This window comes from Protopterus annectens, chromosome 3.part0 (assembly GCF_019279795.1).
Source record: "Protopterus annectens isolate FY-2018-M chromosome 3.part0, PAN1.0, whole genome shotgun sequence".
Lineage (NCBI taxonomy): Eukaryota > Metazoa > Chordata > Ceratodontiformes > Protopteridae > Protopterus > Protopterus annectens.
The window spans coordinates 1,126,930,506-1,126,946,967 of NC_056731.1; the positions used below are offsets into that span (position 1 = coordinate 1,126,930,506).

The 16,462-nt window shown below is 43.7% G+C and overlaps 1 protein-coding gene across 2 annotated transcripts in view; it reads left to right on the forward strand.

Annotated features, from left to right (window-relative positions):
* The window catches only part of NPC1 (NPC intracellular cholesterol transporter 1), a 1,151,083-nt gene that overhangs the window by 909,884 nt on the left and 224,737 nt on the right, over positions 1-16,462 (forward strand). For both annotated transcript variants that reach the window (XM_044065361.1, XM_044065360.1), the window contains exons 17-18: positions 2,193-2,282; positions 15,452-15,642. In XM_044065361.1, coding sequence (XP_043921296.1) covers positions 2,193-2,282; positions 15,452-15,642 — 281 coding nt within the window. The remainder of the gene's footprint in view (positions 1-2,192; positions 2,283-15,451; positions 15,643-16,462) is intronic.

A 16,462-nucleotide genomic window follows, 5' to 3' on the forward strand; every position in this document is an offset into this window, starting at 1 on the left:
CTTCTCATAAAGCTTCCACTACTAAAACATATACTAGTAAATGGAAGCGTTTTGTATTCTGGGCAAATGCACAACAAGTGGACCCTGTCATAGCTCCTTTGAATAAAATTTTAGAGTTTTTAACAGAGTTGTTCCATCAGGGTGCTTCTCCTGCCACATTAAGAGTTCAATTGGCTGCCATTTCCAATTTCCATGTGAAGAATGTGGGGCTCCTGTTATGGCCCACAGACTTTGTAAAGCCTTTCTAAAAGGCTCTCTTCATATTAGACCACCAATTAGATCTCCTACGTCACCTTGGAGTCTAAACTTATTACTATCTAAGTTAATGCTACCCCCTTTTGAACCAGCTTCCTCCTGTCCATTGAAGTTTTTGTCGTGGAAGACCCTCTTTTTGGTAGCCATTACATCCGCTAGGCGGATATCTGAGCTTCAAGCTCTCTCCATTAAACATCCTTATTTAATCTTTCACTCTGACAGAGTTTCTCTTCGCACAAATTCATCCTTCCTCCCCAAAGTTTGTTCTGTTAACAATATTAATCAGTCATTGAATTACCCACCTTCTTCAAGAACCACTCCAATAAAATGGAGTATATGTTACACAAATTGGATGTCCACAGACAACTGAGATTTTACTTGGATAGAACAAAAGATCACAGGAAATCTGATCAACTGTTTGTAGCCTTTGCTGACAACAGAAAAGGAGTAGCGGTTACTAAAAGAACTCTTTCTAAGTGGTTAACTGATTGTATCATCTATGTCTATGATTCTTCTAATCAAACTATTTTGAACAAACCCAAAGGCATTCCACAAGATCAGTGTCTACATCCCTGGCTCATGCAGCTCGCCTACCACTAGACGCTATTTGTGCGGCTGCTACTTGGTCTAAGCCACATACATTAATTTCTCATTACAAGGTAGACAAGATTTCTAGGGACAGGGCAACCTTTGGTTCCACTGTGCTCAAGAACGTCCTTCCGTGAGTTCCTCAGGAACATGGAGCTAGGGACGCTACCCATGTGTAAGAACAAACGGCGAGATCGAACACTATCACATATAGAAGTTATGTTCTTACCATAACGTTCCATGTGAGTGTTCATCTCGCCTTTGTTCTTACATTCCCACCCTCCCACCCTTAGGAAGAACGTTCAGTTTGGTGCCTGGTCTGGAGTATTCTGCTTCTGCATTGCAGTTGTTGTATATATGGTTTACATGTATATATATATATATATATATATATATATATATATATATATATATATATATATATATAGATGTATATAGACTCTTAGTTTCTGTGTATATGTGAGACTGGCTTGAGTGTTTCTCTCTCTGACTGCTGGTTTGCTTGCAAACTAGATCTGAGGTAAAGGCAGAGGGGGATTGTGGGTATTAGGTTGTCTCGAGCTTCTTCTCGATGCAGAGCTTGCAAGCGGCCGACACGGAGCCGAGGATCGGCTCCGAACCATGTGTAAGAACAAAGGCGAGATGAACACTCCACATGGAACGTTATGGTAAGAACATAACTTCTATTAATAAGTCATGGCTGCAAGCCAGAATAAAGTTAAATGCGAATTTCATGACTGCTGTCTTAAGTAAAAATGCCAGTCACCTGTACTTATTGTTAACTGGCAATGACTTATTATGGTTTGAGGTGGCCTGCAGATGCATTAAGAATTCATGTAGTGGTCCTCCTCATAAAAAGGTTGTGCACCACTGCCCTAAAGAGAAGGGGAGAGAGAGACTTACAGAATGCAGCACTAGGGGCTGGAGACATGCTTAGGTCTGTCAAGCAGTGTTCATGCTGTAGCCTTTAGGGCCAGGAGAACACACACACCCACTGGGGAGAGTTTAGCAAGCCTTCATGTCTGCCGCCTGGGGCATTAACCAGAAAAAGCCTTGATTGCCTTCCCTGTTTTTCTTTTTTGGTATCGAGGCTTATGGTGCTGTTTAAATAGTTGTATAATCACTGAAAAGTTACATCCGTAGTGTTTTAATTATGAAATGATTGCTGAAGTGTTCAGAATATGGTTTGTTCAGTAACAGTTATGTTTAGGTTAAACATTTCATATTCTTCAGTGATGCTGGATTGTTTTATAGCACTTTCTGTAGGTGCATAAACTTTACTACGTTCTGTAAGTGTTGCTTCAAGTACTAGACTATATTAATTTTCCTTTTCTCTTGCTGCCTTTAAGATATCTGTATTTGTTGGAATATTGTCCTTCAGTATCGCTGTACTTAACAAAGTGGAGATTGGCTTGGATCAGAAGCTCTCGATGCCAGATGTGAGTATTTCAGTAAATTAATATAGTTATTCTAAGCTGCTTTAGGCTGAAAATTGCCTTGTGAAACTGATAACTGATGGTTAGGTACTTTAACGTGCTTGGCATTCATTTTATATATATGTGTGTGTGTATATATATATATATATATATGTGTGTGTGTGTGTGTGTATATATATATATATATATATATATATATATATATATGTGTGCGTGTGTGTATAATAGATAGATACAGTGTCTACATAAAATGTTTGATCTAGTTTTATGCAGACAGTATTCAGTCCTTGCAGACAACCCTGCATCTGTCACTTCATAGTCCCCAGAAGGTGCCAGAGTCTGGTGAGTCAGCATTTCTTTGAAGTGCTGGAAGAGTTGAATTATATCAGTCTTGGGGATTCTGACCACATTTATAATCCATGCATTCATATCATAAGCTTTCTAGACTTGTTTATGCAGATACTTATTTCTTTAGTTTATTTGGCCTACTATCAAGAGTCTGTGCTATGGTGTATCCAGTTACTGACTACAGAAGTAGATTGCAGTTTGTTTTGCATACTTATAAATAGATTCAGACAGTCTGCTGTAGTGGTTCTAACAAGAGATGCAAACATCTGTGGATTGTGCCCTGTGTAGGAGGAGAATTCCACTAACTGGAATAGCTGGTATCTGGAGCTGCCTTTAAGGGACATGGGTGGTATTTCTTTAAGTTTGGCAGTTTTAACGTTTAGATTTTTTTGCTGATCTTCTGTTTAGGCTGGTTTGAAAAACATACAGGCAGCTTTAGAGTCAAATCTTAATATATTACTGGACATTTTCCATGGACCATTTCCCTGTGAATCAGAAGAGCAGCAATAGACCTAAGTTCTGGGATTGTTTAGCTGTACAGTGAATATCTTATTCTTTCTTTTGTTGTGCTGTAAGAGGGGGCATCTTTGCTCAAACATATGCACAGTACCAGAATTTGTTTGGCACTGGCAAATTCGTTTTCATTGCTGCAAAACCGGATCATAGTCAAATGGGGTAGTGAACCTGGGCGCCTTCCAACTTGACCAGTGTCCTTTACTTGTCTGTCTTTCCCCATTTTCTATAAAATAATTATTTGACACTTTCAACATACATGCTAGCTTGTTATTTACATTTACAATGATTACAGAGATCTGGATTTAATATTCTTTTCTTTTTTTATTTATGTATCTATTTATTGGGAGCAATTTGTTAAACATTAAAATAATAAATAAGACTACATGAGCAACAATAAATTGATCATTTGTTTGTAGTGACTTGACAGCCTTTAAACTGAAGTAATCTTAGTTTTCCATTTAATTTGCTGCTAACAACCACAACAGTTATATGTCTACATGAAACTGCCAGAGTTTAAATGAAAATGGTACAATACTTGAGAAAACGTGAGGCTGTACTATCTGTGAGTGAGGTTAAAGTAATACCGTTATTGCATGTATGTCTCCTCATTAAGAAATGTGAAAATAAAAATGTTTTCTTAAAGGCACGGAGACTTTAGGCAAAGCTGATTCAAGATGGGACCTACACCATTTCTTAAAGCATCACACGAATACTTGAAAACTTCTCTTCATTTACTGAGATAGTTTCCTCCAGATTGATTACACTATTTACTGAAGTAATGAGGTGGATGTGTGAAGATTGGTTGCAGAACTTAGTGCAGGTGTAATTCAGTAAGTAACGGTCAAGTTTGTACATAATGAAGATCCAGTTGAGGTATTAGTGGATCGTGGTGATGAACACTAACATACATTTAACAGATTTTTTGTAGAGTTGTTCAGATTTGGCCATCAGTTATGGTGGTAAACTCATGCTTAGTATCCATCTGTAATAATAGCGAGGTGTTGAGTTTGGACCAAGTTATAAGAGTAAGGTAATTCAGTAACACTTAGAACAGCTGTTTGTAAGAGAGGCTAATTTCTTTCAGGAAAACAATCCTGTCAATCATGTGTTGTAAACATATATTTTTTTCCATCTGTCACTATTAACATTTCTTTTTCAGGAAAATATGTAGGCAGCTAGCAATGTAAATATCAGCTAGGTAGATTAAATAAACTGTTTAACTGATAAGTGATAAATAATTCAAAATCCTTCAGCTGCTCATTTATTTCTATCAAGATAAAACCTATTTAGCTCTTATAAAGCAGCTTACACAAAAGAACTCTTCTCAAAAGCATATGTATTAAACACTGAACATTTTAAAATAGAAGTAACAGATTTATACATTAACTGTTTCTCCTCCTTAGTAGTAAGAAGTTGCATCATATAATTAGTTTAAAAGTGTTAGGAAGATTATCTTTGCTGAAACGCCTCCATTTATTCCTAGGTTCAGAGACTATACAGTAACACAACTGTAGAGCTGCTTTAACTGAACGTAGGACTAAAAAACAGGTGGAGGCATTGACTGGTACCCACAAAATCCCTCCCTGCTGGCACTTTAACTTGGTATAGGATGCAATTTTTCAACTTTTTCTTATGAGTTGTTAATCAGGCTGAGAGTTGTTATGCCAAATGAAATTGTAAAAACATATTGTAAGTATTCAAAAGCATTTTGCAGTAATTTAACCTTAAGGTATAACTGCAGTTCCCACATAATACTTTTTGAAAAGAAATGCATTATTGCAGATATTCTTCTACAGCACTGAAGGTTTCTAGCTTAGCATTGTTCTTTAAATTACAGTGGTTTGTAATAGTCCCATTAGATTTACAAGATGCACTCGTGTGGATCAGACAGGTTGTCCTAGGTCGTCATGTGACTTTGTAAAGAATGCTAGCTGAAGCTGTGTATACCTCCACTCCAGTGTGGGAGATGAAGGGTAAATAATTTAAAAGTGAAGGTAGCAGAAGAAGGTAAAATCTTAATTGGAGATTTCACCAAGGTAGACTTCCAACAGATCAACTGATGTCGAGAATACAGTACTGTTGCTTCTTTCTAGACTTTCATACAGGTAATATTTGTATCCCAGTGTGTTGCTTTAGGAAGTTCAAATTTTCAATTTTTTTTTTTTTTTTAAGTCTGTGCCTTAAAAGTTCTCCAACCTTTGCTAGATTACCAGTTAAAACCCTCACAAAAGGTACTCCTTCAAGTAACCTTTTTAAATCAGGATAGATTGCTCCAGTTAAGTGTCCATTTTCCATATTGGAGTATATTTATGAGGTTAAAGTAAATATAGTGGTCTGTACTGGATTTTGGTAGACTGCTTCTACCCTGTACATTTACATTTGCAAGGGGTACTTCATACAACTGTACTTTCTCAACCCTGAGACTGACTGACATGGAATATTCTGTCACCCAACATTGAGTGTTAGGGTCACTCTTCACCACAAACGGTGAGCTCTTAATAGGTGGTGTGGACATGAGTGGACTATGTTTCACTTGATTTTTTTTTCAGCTGTACTTCAGCACCCTTTCTCCTTGGTTTTATTTCAGACTGTCCAAGGTCTTAGTGTAACCAGTTGATCTGAAGTAGTTACTTCATTTGTTCTGCAACCTGTGGGTATCGGATCCGATCTTTGATCCGAGCCAGCAGCTTTACTAGCTAAAAGATCCAAGCTCCTAGCTCCTCCCCTTACCCATAACCCCCTGCTACATACTCCCTTTCCCCAGATCTTGTTTGCCGCGGCTGAGAGAAGCTTCAAGTGAAGAGCTCCTCGGCATGGGTAAGAACTTTCTGGTTCATCAAACCTTAAAAAGTCAGATTCAGATAAAAAAATTTTTGTGTGTTTGCGTTTATTAGCGCCCTAGACGTCATATTATTTTTAGTTTAAAATTTTTGTGGTAATTTTTACCTTAATTTTTATTTCCCTCCCCCTTAGTGTGTGAGTGTGTTGTGTATTATGGCTGAAGGGCCCAAAGCCATATTCTCTAAGTGCACTGAGTGTAGCCCTGAGCTTTCCCCAGCTGATGGCCACACTCAGTGCATTCTTTGTCTGGGGGTGGCCCATTTGTCCACCAGCTGCCAAATTTGTGCAGCATTTAACCCCCGGGCCACCAGGGATAGGAGGAACAAGTTAATCCTGGCAGGATTATTACTGCAGGATTCTTCTTCCTCCTCTCCCTCTAAAGCACAGGCTGTGACTGCGGCCCCCAGGCCTTTGGACCCCCCCCCCCACCCTGTCTGGGACTCAACCTCCCTCAGATTCTCATGGTCAGGGGGACTCTTCTTCCTCCTCTAGGGGAGAAGAGGCACAAAGACAAAGAAAAGCACAAGAGTCACAAGAGGCGGGCTGAGACTCATCCCTCAGCCCCGCCATCTAAAGTTGCGAGTCTCTCCATGAGGGCCTCCGGATCCTCTCCCTCTCGGCTCTGTTCACCTTGTTTCTTGCCGGAGGAGGAGTATCGGTCTCCCTCGAGGTCTTCAAGGCGGCCCTCCCAGCCCGCTTCGACGACCTCTTCTAGATCGACAAGGAGCATGACCAACGCGGACATGGATCAGATGATGCGTCGATTTTTGCAGACTCAAATGCAGATGGGGGGTGCTCCTACCTCCCCCCCTCCGGGGGGGGGGGACAGCCCCCTTCTTTGCCCCGATAACTCCTTCTCTGACCCGGTTTGGGTTTTCGGAGTCGTCGGATCCGGGCCATTTCGGAACTGGGGAGTTGTCGGTGCCGACAGTACCGGTTACTTCAACACCGACTTTACCTTTGAGCTTGTCAGATCCTGGCTCTCAGGGCCGAGAGCCGAGCATCGGATCCATGGGAGTAGGTGTGTCTTCGGCTTCGTTCAGGTGGGAGCACACTTCCCTCTCAGGTCCGACTGCTTAGGCTCCGATGCCGATCCCTACCTCGGAGCCTGGGGAGAGCGGTTCGCCTTCGGCATTTGAGGTAGTGGAGAGGGTTCTGTCGAGATCTTCCAGATCCCCGGTCCGGGCAGCGGATCCTCTCGCCCCCCCCCCTACGCATTTGGGTCTATCCTCCATCATTCGGCCACTGGGACAGCCTGCGCCAACACTCCTGTTAGTTCCCTTAGAAGAACAGGACCCCGTGGGCGAGCCCTCCTCGGATAGCCCCACCGAGGAGGTCCCTCGCAAACGGAAGTGCAAAAGGAGGCACCGGGACTCCCCTGAGTCCCTCACGGAAGACACAGATTTGGATGAAGGGGAAGGTTCCCCAAGATCACCCCCTGAGGATGTCTCCTTTGGAGACATCATGGAAATGTTGCGAATTAGAGGAGGGTTGTCTGCCCAAAAACCTTCCTCTGATGAGTCTGTGTTTGTGGAGGCATTTGATGCAGGCCCGTCTACCTCCTGGGTGTCCCCCCCTGGTAAACTTAATTACTACCAGGGCGTGGAAGGAACCGAACACCGTGGAGCCAATTCCAAGAAGGCCAGATAAAATTCTTAGTCCTCCTTCGGATAGGCAGGCTTGGTCTAAGGGTTCACCAGTAGATGCCATGTTGGTGGCAGCCGCCACGAAGAGGGAACTAGCACAGGAGAGTTCCTCGGTCCATCCTCCGGCTAAGGAATCTCGGATGCTGGACCGCATTGCAAAGCGGATGTTTGCTTCAGCCACCTTTTCTATAAGGGAGCTGAACTACATGGGACACGTCATCAGACTCCAGCGAGACTTAATAAAGGAATACGCTGGGGCTCCTCCAGAGTCCATGATGGCCGAGGATAAGAGGATTTTCTCGACTCGCATGGCCGCTCTGAAATCTATTTCTAACACGTCTATGCAGGTACTCTCCCATGCCATGAAGGGAGCGGCTAGAGCTAGCAGAGCAGGGATCGCCTTGCGGTGTCACGCCTGGCTCCGCCTTTGTGATTTTGTGGAACCCTTCAAGGCGTCCTTCGCGAATGCGCCCTTTGACAGTTCTTCGCTCTTTGGCAAGACCGTCCAGGAGACGCTGGTCCAAAGCGAGAAGGACGGGAAGACGCTGTCTGCCGTCGGAGTCCGCTTCTCTAATCCCCAACGATCCTTCTCTAAGAATCAGAGGGGACAAAAGAAGATGTGGTTCCGGAAGTCTCAGCAGTCCCGTCCAGCTTCGGACCCCTCGTCCTTCAGAGGCAGAGGAGAACAAGGTGGACGCTGGCCCAGAGGCAGAAGGGGGGGGGCGCTTAATTTCGGGTCTAGAGAACCATTCTCGGACAGGCCCACGCAACAGCCCTGAGGGCTTACCCGACTGTCCCTCTCTGGAAGCAGTTGGGGTGGCGTCTGTCAGAGCACCTCCAAAATTTGGAGTCCATTACGCCGGATCGGTGGATGCTCCGAATCATATCCAGAGGTTACACCATTCCCTTTCTAAGTCTTCCCCCTCCTATGAAGCGCCTCCTCGATGTCCCACCCGATCAAAGGGAGGCGGCAGCTTCAAAGGTTTCGAAGCTGCTAGAAAAAAAAGAGCCATCCAGCACGTCCTCCCAGACCAGTTCGGATTGGGCAATTACTCAAGGTTCTTTTTAGTGCCGAAAAAGAAAAACCTGTTCATTCCCAAAGAAAAGTTCCGGATGGTCACTCTGCAATCAATCCTCCCCCTTCTTTGGGAGAATGACTGGATGTGCTCCATAGACCTCAAGGATGCGTACTACCATATTCTTATGGACAGACGATCCAGGAGGTTTCTCCGCTTTCGGCTGGGAGCCAGTATTTATCAGTTCAGGGATCTTCCGTTCGGCCTCACCACAGCCTCCAGGATGTACACCAAGGTAGTGGCACTTGTTGCAGCCCACCTGAGACTCAAGGGCATTCAGCTCTTTCCGTACCTGGACGACTGGCTCCTCACCGCCTCCAACAGGCATCAGCCTTGTTCTGCCAGAGACTATTCTCTCACTCTTGCCCAGTGTCTGGGCATTTCAATAAACTTCCAAAAATCCTTCCTTCGTCCTGTACATGTTCTGGAATTCATAGGGGCCAAAATAGATACTCGCCTCTCTCAGGCCCTTTTGACATCAGACAGATTGAGCAGTTTGTCACGTCATGTTATGGCACTTCTTCAGTCCCCAGCTCCATCAGCAGAATTAGTCCTGAGAGCGCTAGGCTCTATGGCGGCAGCAATCAGTCTTTCCCTGCACGCACGTCTGTGAATGAGAATTCTTCAATGGACCCTTCAAGTCCAATGGTCTCTGTTGCTACTCCCCTTAGACACTCCTATTCCCTTGAGCAAGGTTTGCAGGGACTCACTCCTCTGGTGGCTTCGCTCACAGGAGCTGCGGGAAGGGAGACCCTTTGTGATGCCTCAACCCCAAGCCACGTTGACCACGGACGCTTCTCGCCTCAGTTGGGGGGAGGCATTCTATGGGCCGAACCGTCCAAGGCACGTGGACTCCCTTAGAGACCGCTCTGCATATCAGTGTCCTGGAGATGAAGGGCGGTGCATCTAGCGTTGCAAGCTCTTCATGACCTTCTTCCCCTGGGGACTATTGCAATACAGACAGACAACATGGCGGTAGTCTGGTACATAAACAAACAGGGAGGGACCAGATCTTATCCCCTTTGTCGGGAGGCCATGAGAGTTTGGGAATGGGCGATATCCACCAACTGTTTTCTGATAGCAACGCACATTCTGGGACGGTCCAACGTTCTTGCGGACAAGCTGAGTCGCTTGATCCTCACACCTTACGAGTGGTCTCTGAACCCGTCAGTAGCGAAACAGATTTTCCTCAAATGGGGTCAACCTTGCTGCGATCTTTTTACTTCTCCGTCAAACACGAAGTGCAGCGAGTTTTTTGCTCTAATTCCCCCACCAGGGGAGAGCCCCAGAGATGCGCTCTGGTTCACGCTTGGCCACCCGGTCTCCTCTATGCTTACCCCCCTCTTCCTCTCATGACAAAATTCCTACAGAAAGCACGTCGGTTGGGGAGCAAGGTTATCCTCATAGCCCCATTCTGGCCTCGCCAGATCTGGTTCCCTTATCTGCGGTCTCTCAGTGTAGTTCCTCCTTGGATCTTGGATCCCATCCGGATCTGATTTCGCATCCTGCGGGATTGCAACCCCCAAACCTGGAAAAACCTCAAGCTCGTAGCTTGGTTGATCCAGTTCCACTGATGGCAAGGACTCCCGGTATTTCCTCACCAGTGAAAACCATTCTGGTAGCAGTGCACAAACCTACTACCAGAAAAATTTACAATAGTAAGTGGAAGAGTTTTTCCATCTGGGCTAGAGACAAGGGTTTGGATCCTTTTACCATCCCTATCCCGACTGTTCTTGAATTCTTGTCACATATTTTTTATCAAGGAGCCAGTGCATCTACAGTTGAAGTACAGTTGGCAGCCATCTCTCATTTTCACATAGGAGATGAGCTGGGATCGTTAGCTTCCGCAAAAATATGCAAAACGTTTTTGAAAGGAATTTTTATGTTGAAGCTGCCAGTTAAGACTGCGGTTCCACCATGGGATCTGACCTTGGTTCTGCAGGCATTAACGAGTCCGCCCTTCGAACCGGCTGCTTCGGTTCAATTAAAATTTTTATCCTGGAAAACAGCGTTTCTGATCGCTATTACGTCAGCCAGGAGGGTTTCAGAACTTCAAGCGCTTTGCATGAGACCCCCTTATCTAATTTTTCATAAGGATAGTGTCTCTCTCAGGACTAATGTGTTTTTTCCCAACTTCCAAAACAAAGGGGAATATAAATTATACAAATTGGACGTACATAGACAACTGCGCTTTTACTTGCACAGGACGAAGGCTACTCGCAGGTCTGATCAATTGTTTGTGTCCTTTGCCAAACCATCCTTAGGTAAGGCTATTACCAAAATTACTTTAGCAAACTGGATTTCGTAGTGCATCATCCATGCTTATTTAGCCTCAGGGAAACCTGCTCCTTCGGTGTCCATGCCCATTCAACTCGTTCCATAGCTACTTCTGCAGCGTTTTGGTCCAGAGTTCCTCTGGATGATATATGTTCAGAGCTACTTGGTCCTCTTCTCATACATTCATTTCTCATTATAAATTGGATATGATCCAGGAGTAGGGCTTCCTTTGGCTCCGTAATATCCTTCCTTGAGGACCTCCCAGGGTTTTTGTTTAGGTAGCTGGGGACTCTGTCCCACAGGTTGCAGAACAAATGAAGTAACTACTTCAGATAAAGAAGTTATGTACTCACCATAACGTTCCATCTGAGTAGGTACTTCATTTGTCTGCAACCGACCCCCCGCAGTAGGTTATGGTCCTCTGTCGAGAGTCTTGGTTGTTAGTATAGGCAAACTCGATCTGGGGAAAGGGAATATGTAGCAGGGGATTATGGGTAAGGGGAGGAGCTCAGATCTTTTAGCTAGTAAAGCTGCCGGCTCGGATCCGAGATGGGATCCGATACCCACAGGTTGCAGACAAACGAAGTACCTACTCAGATGGAATGTTATGGTGAGTACATAACTTCTTTTTTCATAGGTTCATAGGTACGTACTAGGCTATTGGCCCTGGAGCCTATACAAGCCCAGCCAAAAAGGTACCCTGGCTTTTATCACCCAAGAAAATTATTTTCCTGTGCCACTGTCGAGCAGAGCCACAGAGGTGATCCCAGGGGTGAATTTCCTATTTCTTATCCAATCATCAAGATTTTTCTTGAAGAGTGCTAATGAGGAGCTTTGTTTGATATAGATAGGTAGTTTATTCCAGAGTATGGGAAGTCTCTTGGACAGGAATCTATCCCTCCGGCATGTTCTGTTTATTGTGGTGACAAGGTTTAGGTCCCTAGAGCGTGTAGCTCTGAGGGACTGGGATTTCTTTAAGTGGAGTATGTCCAACAGCTCTGGGTTCGACATTAGGGTTGCCACCTTTGCAAATGCCCAAAGTGGGACATTTTTGTGGTACAAGCATCAGATTTAGAAGCTGAAGCATACCCATGGCCAGTACAAAGGACAGAACTTCATTGTTTGCCTAAATAAATGCTTATTCTTGTAGCATTTTAGTTGCTTATTCTGTTTCTTATGACATTTAGTTGTTTCAGATGTAGAATAACTGTTTTATGCAACCATTACATAAAATATAGAAAATAATTTTGTCCTAAAATCTCAGGACATTTGCCATGTTTCCATTTTTTTTGCAGGACACAACTGCCTAAAGAGGGACTGTCCCTCGCAAAGTGGGACAGGTGGTAACCCTATTTGACATAGCTTTGTATGTTAGGTAGAGATCACCTCTGAGTAGGCGATATGCGACGGAGTAAAGCTGGAGTTTTTTGAGACGGTCTGCGTAGGGCATCTGTTTGAGGCTGGTAATCCTCTTTGTGAGGTATTTGTGCGGCCTTTCCAGTTGTTGTAGATGTCTTGTGAGGTACATACCAAAAGGGGCATTGTACTCTATAATGGGTCTAATGAGTGATGAGTTGAGGGCAACAATGACCTCTATTTTTCTGGATGAGAAACCTTTTGTGATGAGGTGTGCCACATAGAAGGATTTCCTGACTACTGTGGCAATGTGATTATCAAAGGAGAGACTACTGTCCACCTGTGTCCCAAGGTCTCTTATCACACTTTTGGTGTTAAGTATACTACCGCCTATGTTGTAGTTCATAGGTACAGAGTTTTTACCAAAGGGGATGACCATGCACATTTTGGCATTGAGCTTGAGGCCATGGCTTTGACACCAGGCATCTGTCTCAGTGAGGCCCTTTTGTAGGATGTCCACATCTTTAGGAGTTTTGATTATGGCTCCTAGTTTGCAGTCATCTGCAAACTTCATTAGCCAAAGACCTTCTGTGTTAGCCTCTACTTCAGAGAAGTAGATAAACGGGGGAGGACCCAGGACTGAACCCTGTGGTACTCCACTTGTCACTGGTCTGAAGTCGGATTTGGAATCTGCTACTTTCACAGTGTGGGTTCTGTCAGTGAGCCAGTTGGCAACCCATCTTGTGACATAGGGATTTATACCTAGTTTAGTGAGTTTATCTATAATTCCAGAGTGGGGGATGGTGTCAAAAGCCTTGGCAAGTTCTAGATAGGCTGTGTGAACTACCTTACCCTTGTCTACGGCTTTGGTGACTGCTTCAAAGAAGTCTATTAGGTTTAGGAGACATGATCTGCTTTTTACAAACCCGAACTGGGTGGGATCCAGAGTTTGGAGATTAGCAATGTCTTTGTTTATAAGTTCCATGGCCTTGCAGACCAGGCTCGTCAGGCTAATGGGGCGGTAGTTCCCGGGGTCCGTGGTGGCTCCCCCCTTGTGGAGTGAGATAACCGTTGCTGTGTGCCATTCAACAAGCACAAAGCCTGAGATGAGGCTATGATTGAACATGGTATTTAGGTGGGGTGTCAGTTCGTTCTGTAGTTCGTGTAGAACGCAACCTGGGATGTTGTCTGGTCCCATGGATGCTGTGTTCTTGGCTTTGGAGAGTGTAGTTTTTACTTGTGCAGCCGTGATTACAGGAACTTTGCATTCTTCCGGTATAGAGATGGGCTATTTAGGGGTTGGGGGGGGGGTAAAGTTAGCACTGAACCTATCTGCCAGGATGTTGGCAATATCAGTTGGGTCTGTATATTTAGTGCCATTGTGCTGTAACTCAGAGCAGATCTGAGTGTTGCCATTCAGATTTTTGACATAGCTATAGAATGCTTTTTTGGTTGTCTTTAGAATCAGTGGCGATTTTGTTTTCGTAACTAGCTTTGGAGGATTTTATCAGGGATCGCAGCTTCTTACTGAGGCTGACCAGGGAGAGCTCCTCCACTCATGGGATTTTTCCTCTCTTTTGCAAGAGTTTCTTCCTTCTGTTGTACAGTTTGTTTATGGCAGGTGACCACCAGATTGGCTTCCTTTTTTGGGGGGATAGCGTCTTGGTTCTGTTTGGGATAGCACGATCCATGCACTCATGTAAGTGCTTATAAAGTGCAATTGTGTAGGATTCAGTAGTCGTAACTGTATTGTCCATTTGCATGGGTGTCATGAAGTTCACCACTTCTGTCTTAAGAAGCATGAAGTTGGCTTGGGAGAAATTTTTTACCATTGTTTCCTTAATGGAGGGTGGAGGCAGGATGTGGATATCTAGGGTAATTAGCTTATGGTCGGATCGGACCAATGAGGCATTGACTTCAGGTGTGGAACACTGGTCACTCATATTGGTAATGACTAGATCTAGGATATTGTTGCCCCTGGTGGGGGTGTGGATAAGTTGATCCAGGGCATTGGAGTTTATGAATTCCAGAAAGCGTTGAGCGAAGGAGTTGATACATGAGTAGTTTTCCCAGTTAATGATGGAGTAGTTGAAATCGCCCATTATTAGGGTGTTTGGCTGAACCCTAATATTTTCTAGTACATCAAGAAAAGAGGAGTGGGAATCCTGTGGCATGGTGGGTGATCTGTAGCAAGCTGCAATTTGGACTGCAGTTTTGCCCAGAGTTAGTTGCACTTTGATAACCTCGGCTGCATTATGCTGAGCAACTAGCCTGGATGTGTGGATATCCTTAATGAATATGGATACACCTCTGCCTTTGGTGTTCCGGTCCAGGTTACATGGCCGAAAAGTGTGATATGAGTTATAGCCTGGTAGTGCAGGGGTGCTCTCTGGAGCCTTGAACCAGGTCTCAGTCACTGCACAGATATTGATGTTCTCCATTTTAAGGAGTGCCTCTAGTGAGTGCATTTTGAGATTTAGACTTCTGGCATTGAGTAGCATCACCCTCAGTTTTTGCTTGCCTGTTTCTGTTACGGTGGTAAATTTGTCATTTGAACCTTGCCTAAAAAAGGCAGTATAGGGGCGGCAAGAACCTTAGCCAGTATCCGGAATCCCAGGGGTGACAGGTCCAGGCCATCTCTGGCAAAGCATTGTGGTCTGTTGACCATGTAACTATGCTAATCCATAATGATAACATTTCACTACTACATGAGAACATAGATCTAGTTTACTGTTAAAGTCCCCAACTGTAGTTGTTTTTCATTTCTGCAAACATTATATTGCTCACATTTATTCTTGCAGGTACAGTACTCTCTGTAATTGTGCTCATTTTTTCTGTATTTTTTTTTTGTCTGTATAACATTTTATATTACTTCAATGTCTGTGAGTAAACTGTAAACATTCTAATGTATCATGTTACCTCTGCATATGTTTAGTTTATGAGCTGTGGCTGAAATGAGTCCTGTGTAAGGCCTGCTCACTTGAACAGTTAAGAGTAATGTTTCTCACAACAGGCACACTTATTCTTGAGCACCGTTCACTTTCTGTTTCATTTAAGTACGTTGGTATATTTTATTTACAGTAATAATAATACTACCTGTGTTTATTTGTAGGACTCCTATGTAGTTGATTACTTTGAGGCTTTAGGTAAATATCTGCATACTGGTCCACCAGTATATTTTGTGGTTGAAGAAGGACTGGATTATACTACTCTGGAAGGTCAAAATATGATATGTGGAGGAGTTGGTTGCAACAATAACTCAGTTGTACAGCAAATCTACACAGCAGCCCTGATACCAAACTAGTAAGTTTTGTTTTTTCTTTCTTTGTTACATGTTTATTTGTATAGCCCACTATCTTACAAAAAGTGTGAAGTGCAGAAACATTTGTCCTTTATTTAGAGAGGTATAATGCTGACAAATAGTGTTTTGCTTTTGTGCGAGTCAGAAGCCGTTTCCTAGTGTAGTGATAGTTAACAAAACCTTGATCTTTCTGTTGTTTGTCAGACCAGCAAACAATAATAATACCTTTCTGTACAAGTCGGACAGCATCAGTAACCAGTGTTTGCCAGGAGTTGCAGTTTGACAGTGATATGTTATGATGGGCCTCATCTACATCTGGAAAGAATTCTGGGAATTCAGAATTCTTGCAGAGAACTGTTGCTGAAGAAAGATAGTCGTAATAATACTCGGTAGGCCCACTGGAGAGACGGTCACTTTTCAGGGGCTACCCAGGATCAGTATCTGGTTAAGAGACTTCCTTAAGGTCACATAGAAGTGAACTGATGGTTGATGCCGTAGTCTGTGATAGATTAGTACTGCATGTGCCTCACTTCAGCACCTATTAGCTTAATTCATTTCTGTACGTTTGAGCTATCTTAGTTGAATTACTCACTTCTTGCATTCAGTTCTGCCAGCTTCATTGTTTAAAACCAGGAATTTTGATACAATCATAGTGGTTAAAACATGCATCTCCTTGCGTCTGTCCTTCTGAGTTATAATAGCCAGAGACTTTGGATGAGACTGGCAGGGAACTGCTTTGCTAGTGGCACTGATGTTTATATTTTTCTGATGGCGTAATGAAAGTCTGTTTTATTGCTTGGAGGTACAGTTGTCCATGAGCAC